Source organism: Quercus suber, unplaced genomic scaffold (genome assembly GCF_002906115.3).
Source record: "Quercus suber isolate HL8 unplaced genomic scaffold, Cork oak 2.0 scaffold_396, whole genome shotgun sequence".
Lineage (NCBI taxonomy): Eukaryota > Viridiplantae > Streptophyta > Magnoliopsida > Fagales > Fagaceae > Quercus > Quercus suber.
Window position 1 is genome coordinate 711022 of NW_027069848.1, and position 9184 is coordinate 720205.

The 9184-nt window shown below is 36.0% G+C and overlaps 1 protein-coding gene across 2 annotated transcripts; it reads left to right on the plus strand.

Annotated features, from left to right (window-relative positions):
* The first annotated feature begins 896 nt into the window (after positions 1–896).
* Positions 897–6511, plus strand: LOC112005173 (histone deacetylase 8). Of its 2 annotated transcripts, XR_010624063.1 has the most exons (5): positions 897–1326; positions 1833–2413; positions 5438–5747; positions 5894–5985; positions 6090–6511. XR_010624063.1 is itself a non-coding variant. In XM_024037423.2 (4 exons), exons 1-3 carry the CDS (start codon positions 1068–1070, stop codon positions 5738–5740), a joined length of 1143 nt encoding a protein of 380 aa, XP_023893191.1. In that variant the 5' UTR covers positions 898–1067; the 3' UTR covers positions 5741–5747; positions 6090–6511. The 2 variants fall into 2 exon arrangements, 1 of the variants encoding a protein (XP_023893191.1); XM_024037423.2 differs by lacking the exon at positions 5894–5985 and having other exon boundaries at positions 898–1326.
* Positions 6512–9184: the final 2673 nt, after the last annotated feature.

Below are 9184 nucleotides of genomic sequence, written 5' to 3' on the forward strand. Positions count from 1 at the left end.
GGTTGTAGAGGTTGCATGTGGGGGTTTGTGGCAAATGGGTGGTCTAAGGAAGGAGCTTGACCTTTATTCTGAGGAAGAAGATGCTTGTGGGTTTGTGGGTATGGTGGGTATGATGGGTTTTGATTGAGGAATCTGTGGCCATGGGCTTGATGAGACCCACGACAAATGGGGCGCCGTTTCTAGGTTGTAGAGGTTGGATGTGGATGGTTTGTGGCAAATGGGTGGTCTAAGGAAGGAGATCGATTCTAAGGAAGAAGATGTCTGTTGGTTTATGGGTATGGTGAGTTTTCATTGAGGAATCTGTAGGCCTTTAGATGTGATGCGATGCTTTGCTATTGGTTTGTCGTGGGTCTGATCGAGGAAGAGCTGGTAGAGGAGAAACTAGTAGAGGAAGGTAGGGAGGAGATGGCAGATCATCGGGAGGCAGGGCATCATGAAAAGGAAAGGCTTGAGTATCGCGTTTATTACGTTTTTTTTTTTTTTTTAATATTGTGTTGATATAGAAATTGTGAAGGTTTCAGAAATTTTAGTTATATATATATATATATATATTATTTAAAAAAGGGTATAAAAAAAAATTTTAAATTGTTTAAATATGAAAAGGTGGGTGCGAGTTAGTATGTGGAAAAATGTTAACCTCTATCCTCACCCCTTTTGCCATGCGGATGAATAAAACCCGCCTGCTAAGGGCTGGTAAGCCGGCTTTAAATTGTCACATAAGAGAAGTTTTTGGAAAGGCCATGGCCCATGGATTTAAAATAAGCTTACCAGCCAACCCAATATCTATATGATTTGAGGCAGTGTTTTAGATGGGCCGAAGAGACGAAATGGGACCATCGCTAAGAAAATGCTAGCCAGTCATGAAATCTAAGGTTGTCATATCATCCACTCGTCCTCATCGTACCGCAACAAGTGTAGTGTACTGTAGTATTGAGTGTAGTTTGTACTGTCACCCTCATCAGTGTCAGAGAGAGCACGGCAGAAAGAACCGAAGGAGGTTCCAAAATCCTCTAATACTACTCCCTCCCAAACTGACAACTCTAACAATAATACCTTCCAATTCTATCATGGCTACTTCTCCAACTCCAATGGACCCCATAGACGTGTTCTGGCACGAGGGAATGCTGAAACACGAAACTGGCACAGGCGTATTCGACAGTGGCATGGATCCTGGGTTTCTTGACGTCTTAGAAAAGCACCCAGAGAACTCAGACAGGGTCAAGAACATGCTCTCCATTCTCAAACGGGGCCCCATCTCTCCTTACATCTCTTGGCATCCTGGCACACCTGCTCTCGTCCCTCAATTGCTCTCCTTCCACACTCAAGGTACATATCCGCCGGTTTCAGTTTGTTTCTTTTTATTTGTTATTAAGATAGTGTACCTTCAAACTGAATCTGGGTCGGTTTTGTTTTGTTTAAAGCAAAAAAGATGATGTTTTTTGAATGGCATGTTTGATTCATTAGTAAACTTTGAAGAGTGGCATGGTGGTGGGGTTTTTGGAGTTGAATTCCTGTTCTGTTTTTGTTTACTTAGAATTTGATTTCCCTCAAGTGCAAGGGATGATTTCCTGATTATACTGAAATGGGATTTCAGTCAAAATTCTATTCTGTGCAATGAAGCTTAAAATGTTGTAATGTGTCAGAATTTTAGAAGCTGTGGGACTGATTAACTCCCAATTCGCTACACTTTCCCTATAATTTGTTGCAAATCAAATAATGTATGGAAGAAAATATTGGGGGAGGGATTATTTTGAATGTAACAACCTGTCTTAAGTTTGCTGGCATGAGTTACATCAGAGTCTGATATTATTTCAAATTTGTTGATTTGCCAGAATACATAAATGAACTAATTGAAGCAGATAGGAATGGAGGAAAGATGCTTTGTACCGGAACATTCTTGAACCCTGGATCATGGGATGCCGCACTTCTTGCTGCTGGTACTACTCTATCAGCAATGAAGCATATACTTGATGGCTGTGGCAAAATTGCGTATGCATTGGTTAGGCCTCCGGGTCACCATGCTCAGCCTACTCAAGCTGATGGGTACTGCTTCCTTAACAATGCGGGTCTTGCTGTTCAGTTGGCTTTGGATTCTGGGTGTCAAAAGGTTGCAGTTATTGACATTGATGTTCATTATGGCAATGGAACAGCAGAGGGGTTCTATAGGTCAAATAAAGTTCTTACCATCTCCCTTCATATGAATCATGGGACTTGGGGTCCGTCTCATCCGCAGAATGGATCTGTTGATGAAGTTGGTGAAGGAGAAGGGTTTGGGTATAACATGAATATACCTCTACCAAATGGCACTGGTGATAGGGGGTATGTGTATGCCATGACCGAGTTGGTCCTTCCAGCAGTTGAAAAGTTTGAGCCTGATATGATAGTTTGGGTTGTTGGCCAAGATTCAAGTGCTGTAAGTTCTCTCTTTCTCTGCTTCTCTCTCTGAATTCCAATATTTAGTGAATTTTATTGAAGATATATGCTCAGAATTGATTTTCATCTGTTCATGTTTAATTGAGATTTGGCATAAAACCTATATATGATTAGAGCATTCAGAAAACATGAACCATGGGATTTTATGGAATTAGACTGTTAAAAAAGGATATTGGAAGTGCTAAAGTGATTAGGATACAGTCATACAGGAAATTGAATACATCTGATTCTTTGATGGAGATAATTGGAGGAGAAAGTGACACCTAAGTTGAACTTAAAGAACAATAAATGTCCTTTTTCTTTTAAGGTAGAATATGAATGTAATAACAAGCTAAGGATCATGACATAATTTTAAAGATCTCTAAAAGGAGACTGAATGGTGGATATATGATGAAAAATGTGCTATCGTTTGCAATTTGCTGGGTTTTGTATATATTTGACTAAAATCAGGACTTTGGACCCCAGCGTTTCTTTCTTTCTTTTATTAATGTCTGACCCCAATGTTTCTATGCAGTGGAATTCAGTCTTTAGGTGTCTTCTCATGAAGACTGTTGAGTCAAATAAATATTATTCGTTATTACTTTTATTTAGCTTTACAAAGGAATAATTCAAAAGATAAGAAGCACATTTCAAGAAATTTAAGAAAACCAACTTTCCAGATCATTCAAATATATCTGCTCAAGAAAATTTATACCCAGTTTCTTGGTTATGTACTTCACTTACATTCCTTGGAGCACTTCCTTTACTTTAAAGGGCCTCCTTCTCTATAGGGATAAAGCCTTTGATTTCCATCAAATGACTCGGCCTCCCCTATGTCTTCCACCACCCAAGCTCACTTTCTTCCCTATGCTATGCTTTCCCAGCCAAGGCCTACCATGCTTCACGCCTGCAACATTTTTTCTAGGTAGTCTTTCACAGTAGTGCTACCCTCCCTGCTGGCTGTATGAGTGAGTCTGTCCCTCACTACTGGCAAAAAGAGAGAAAGAGGCTGCAATCTAGCAGTAGTTGTTTCAGTTGTATGCAATAGCCCCCTATGGACAAGGGGGCAGTGCAAGTGAATCATCGCTTTTAGGTGCAGGCACCCTTTTAACATCCCTCCCTTTGCATTCCCTTGTCTCCTATTGTACTGTACTGTATCAGACCATTCCTAATAGGCACTTAAGATCAGGAATGAGTTTATATCTGTCCTTCATTTTGTGGCTGGGAAAAAACTTAAGTTTGAAGTAAATCCCTTCTTTCAACACAAATAAATTGGATGAATCTATTCTCTCGTTGTAGTGAACTCAAGGAAAAAAATGAGATGAATCAGGATTTTCTTAATTCAATATTCACTACATTGGGTCCTCATTGCTGTATCTATTTATCATTTCTTAAGATGAAACAAGACAAGCTGTTATGCTAGAACTCAGCTGAAGAAGAAGACGGGATGTTTGAACGAATTAATAAATGAACAAATAGCTTTGGTTCATTGTGATAAAGAGATCACACATAGCTTGCTTGCCAGTGAGCTTTGTTAGGAACCCCATAGCTATATAGATTATAATTGCTGTAATTTTGCATTTAGTTGGTTAGTTAGTTACAATTCCAAACATGTTAATCACATTTAACACATATTGGAATTATTAATACACATAGGGAATGTTAGGACCATAAGGATAAAGCCATGTGGACCAATAGAATAGTTTTATGATTCTACAAATACCTACTTGTAATCACATTTTCATTATTGAAGAATAAACCAACACATTGCTTAGTGTATTTCCTTTCTCTCTCTTTCTCTCTCTTAATATTTCTCTATGGAGGATGACTACCTCAAATTAAGTCAATTTCCCTACAATTCCCATTAATTCTCCTACAATTCTTATCCATCCCCATTAGGAACCGCCAGGTTCCTAACAAGCTTCAACTCAATTGGCAATTCACCATAAGAACTAGGTGGATATTGAGATTGTAGATTGAAGACACAATAAGTTCATATACAACATACGAATCAAAATAAATAAATAAAAAGGGACAAAATTTAGCTACAAAATTAACATTACTATATATTTTGAAAATCTAACCGTTAGATTGCATGTTATTTATGCTTTCAATACATAAGTCAAATTTTGTGACAATCGGATATTATTTACTATATGATCTATAAGATTATATTTTATGCATAATTTTAAACTACAAAAACTTGCAATTTAAACAATTTATCGATGACATATCTATTGATTTTTAATTTTCTTTTGTAAGCATGGAAGATATAAGAAGAATATGTAATCCAATGGTGAATTTGTCAAAATTCACCTCCAATAAAAAGATATTGAGTAAAGTTATACCTTTAGACTACAACCAATTTTGTAAGTAAATTTTGTCCAATAAAAAAATATATCATGTTTTGGGTAAGTCAAAAAGAAAAAAAAAAAAAAAAAAAAAAAAAAAAAAAGGGATTTACCAAAAAAAAGGAAAGTCAATCTTTTATCCCTTGGTAATAGTCGCAAGATACAAGGGCAAGCTGATAGTCCAAAATCCAAAGTCTAAGCTCTCACTTGTAGCCAACACTGGCGTTCAAAGCCATCTTGTAAGGTCTGAACAAAGAGAAATTAATTTTCTATATGCTTGAGGGTGCCAGTAACGTAGAGAGTAAAGAGATCACCTTTATATATATATTTGGGAGGGGGATTGAATTTAAGCTCCACCTCTTGAACTGACACAACTTGTTCTCCATTTAAAAATTGACGTTCGGGGTAAGGAAGTCAGGCACTTTTAACTTGGCATTGTTGGGAAAATGATTATTGCATTATGGCAGAGGAAAATCATCTATAGAGATAAGTTTTTTTGTCTTAAATATGGGGAAGAGTGGAGACATTGGTCAATGAAGGTAGTCATGAAGCAATGCTTAATTATCTGTTCTATTTTTGTGGATTCTTAAAATCTTTTCATGTAAATTATAAGGGATCAATTGTTAATGTTGATAAAGATGGAGTTTCTTATACAGTTATTACATGTGATTTAGTTTGATCCAAATGGAAGGCAATGCTTGACAATGAATGGTTATCGAGAGATTGGGCAGATAGTTCGTAGCTTGGCAAATAGGCATACCGGCAGTCGCCTTCTTATTGTCCAAGAAGGTGGATATAATGTTACATATTCAGCTTATTGTCTTCATGCAATGCTTGAAGGTGCGCTCAACCTTTCATGTCCACTATTATCTGATCCCATCGCTTATTACCCGGAGGATGAGGTCTTTTCTGTAAAAGTAATTGAATCCATTAAACAGTACCAACAAGACACTCTACCATTTTTAAAAGAAGCTTAATTTGAAGGTATTTGCTTTACATTCTGCTCTTATAATTTGTTTTCCACTTGTAAACCTTTGTATATGATATTCTATTTACATTAATAAATGGTAAGTTAATTGTAAATGTTTGTTATTTTAATTTAGAAATTAATTTTTTACTCATCATGGTAGGCAGGAGCAAAACTAGAAATTTATCATGAGGGGAGCCAAAGCTAATATTTGTGAGAGATTTAGAGTATTGTAGTAAAATTTTACTTTTACATGTATGTATGGATAGTCATTTATAAGATAATATGAAAAGAAATCTTCTTTTCAATGTTTATAACTTTATAATAACTATTATCTAATATATCAAAAAACCTTTCAGGGTTGCACCCAAAAGAAAGTTCAGATGGGAGCATGATGCAATATGTGTATTCAAGAGAGAGTTGATGGGGAAGGTGTGTTAGTTAAGTTTTTTGTTTTTGGACAAATTTAGTTAGGTTTTTGGATAAATAAAGATTTTTTTGGCGATTGAAATGTTAGGGGCATTGCCCCCACTAGGACTAAGCTTAGTTTGACACTCTTTGTAGGATTCAAAGATGATTCCACCAGTAGAATTGAGGTTCTATTATGCTGCTAATTGTGTGTGTGTGTGTGTGTGTGTGTGTGTTTTGAGGTCCTAGACACGTAGTACTGTTACTGAAGTTTACACAATCTTTGTTATATGGCATAGATCTCCATAGCAATTCTTTGTATTCAGAATTTTGGACAACTTTGTTCTTCAAATCATAATATCATTCACAAAAAGAGTAGTAATACCGAATCCTTTGATTAATGCATATGCCTAAATTTGTTATGATCCAGTTTAAAACATGTGGCTTAGGTTTTTGTATCAATTGAACTCTCTCTCTCTCTCTCTCTCTCTCCCTCTCTTATTGAGCAAAACATGTTTCTTGCTTGGCTTTCTGGATGACTCTGTTAAAGTTGATGAATTAAGTCTGTGTCATGTGGGAATTATCACTTACTGGATACAGAAAAGATAATTCTTGAAGCAGGTTTTTGCTGTCCATTTGCAATGTTGGTTTTGGACATTTTCCACTACTAGTAGATGCTATCATCTATTTCTATAATATTCCTTTTCTGAATTGTATATAACCTCTGGGTAAATTTCCACATCAGGTTAATTTTCACTTAACCATTTTTTGTAAATACATTATGTAAAGTGAAGGTGTTGGGGGCTTCCCTTCATTGTCTCATGTGATTCAATTTGCTTATTGTGAGGGTACACATGGAATTTTCTTAAATGGATAATGACTCCTTAGGGTCACTAAAATGAATGACTTTCCATAATTAATCAATGCATGGTAGTCTATAGGTATACCATACTTTTAGAATGATTCCTCATGGAGTACCACTCTTTCTCTCGAACCAATTATAGCATGCAGGATTTATTTCAATTCAGATAGTAGTTTGTATTCTTTAGTTTGCACTTTTTCTTTTTCTTTTTTTTCTTTTTTTTCTTTTTTTTAGAAAAATGATAAAGATACTACAAGTTTTGCTGCATAAAACTTACAAATTGATGTGATAATATATGTGATTGGTGGACTTCAACCACCTAATAAATATGTTTGAAATGTATTTTTGGTGATTTGTGATACATCACGTTTATAAGTTTCATATAGTAAAAGTTGTAGTGTCCTTGGCATTACTCCTTTGGTGGCAAATTTTCATCACCAAACCTTGAATTTATATGCTCTTGCAGACTATCTAGTATTAAATTTTAAACATAATAATAATAATAATGATTGTTGATCTTAAAGGAAAAGAATTGAAAATTTCACGAGTCATCAATGACTGCCACAGCGCAATTGTTGGGTGTATATTGATTGTTGGTTAGTTTAGATTTCACACTCACAGGTAGATAGATAGTCAAAGCTGCTTCAAAGTTCACAGTTTACTCGTCACCATAGCAGAAATTATGCTCTTAATATTGGTCCCATTTGGCACATCAATTCAAAGTCGCGAGATCAATAAGCTTGGTAATTATGAATACAAATCAACTTATTTGTGTTCTCGAATTTTATTCTGATATTACTATGTTAGTTTATTTTTAAATCAACTAATATATAATACCTTTCTAAAACCCTTTTTTAGGTCTTTACTTTCTCTTTTTTTTTTAACAAAATAAACAGTAAAAAAAGCTATCCAGGGTTCTTTTTATTGATTTATTTTTATTAATTTATTTGATTTTAATGTTTATTGTGTAAAATTATAACTGTATCTATAATAAATAAATAAAATCTGAAGATCTTTACCTAAAAAATACTTTAGAAAAAATATTGTTTTTTTTGGTTAAGTAAAATAAGGGGAATGAGAAAAATAGACGAAGGTCTTTTAGATGTAAGTTTCAAACCCATCCCAAAGCTCCCAAGATAGCTTAGGCATAATAAAAACCAACATTTCTGTTTTAAAGGAAAATTACTTTTCATTTCTCTGTGTACTTGGAGAGTATGTGATGGAATTCTAAAGTCAAATTATATGATATGATATGGGCCTAACTAGTGTTCTCTTCTTTTTTTTTTTGGTAAAAGACGAATTCATTAACAGCTAAGAACAACCAAAAGGAGCAGGACACAGCCTAGACAAATAAAACCCATTACAATCAGCCTCATAAGCCTTCAGAGCATCCACAGGAGGTCTCTCAAATGTAACAACCTCAGCTTCTTGGCTGATACTCATCCTAGCTAGGCTGTCGGCACAACAGTTTGCTTCCCTATAGCAGTGCTTGAAAAGAATCTGCTGAAAACAGGAAATCAGCCATCTGCAGTCATCCAAAACAGGGGATATAACATTATTTACATATTGATCATTACTAACAGCATCCACAATAGCCCTTGCATCAAGTTCAACAATGACAGAGGCTATGTTAAGATTTCTGCACAGCAAGAGACCCTCCCTTAGACCCCACAATTCAGCTACAAAGCTGTTTGTAGCTCCTATGCGTCTGGTGAATCCCACAATCCAATGCCCACGATCATTCCTTATCACTCCCCCACAACCAGCCACACTCGGCTTACCACACGCCGAGCCGTCCGTATTTAGTTTCATCAAGCCAACCGGAGGCTTTTCCCATCGAATTCTCTGAATAGTTCTATGAACCGGAACTCTGGGAGAGACAATACAGTGCATGAACTCAACAACTTGATTTGAAATAAGCAAGTCTAATTGCGGGTTCAGCCTCTTCCTTTGAAAAACAAAATTATTTCTACTTTTCCAGATATTCCAAATAGCAAAAGGAAATCTAATTTTCCACGGCAAACTCATGGATGCACACGTACCAATCCCCATGCCCTTATGATTTCCATTCCAATGAAGCCATTCTAGCAACCCACTGTCCCAAAAAACCCGGTTTGCTTCTGTAATCCCCATCTTAGCCCACACCAGCTTAACCCAAGCACAGTCCCAAAGCGCGTGAATAAC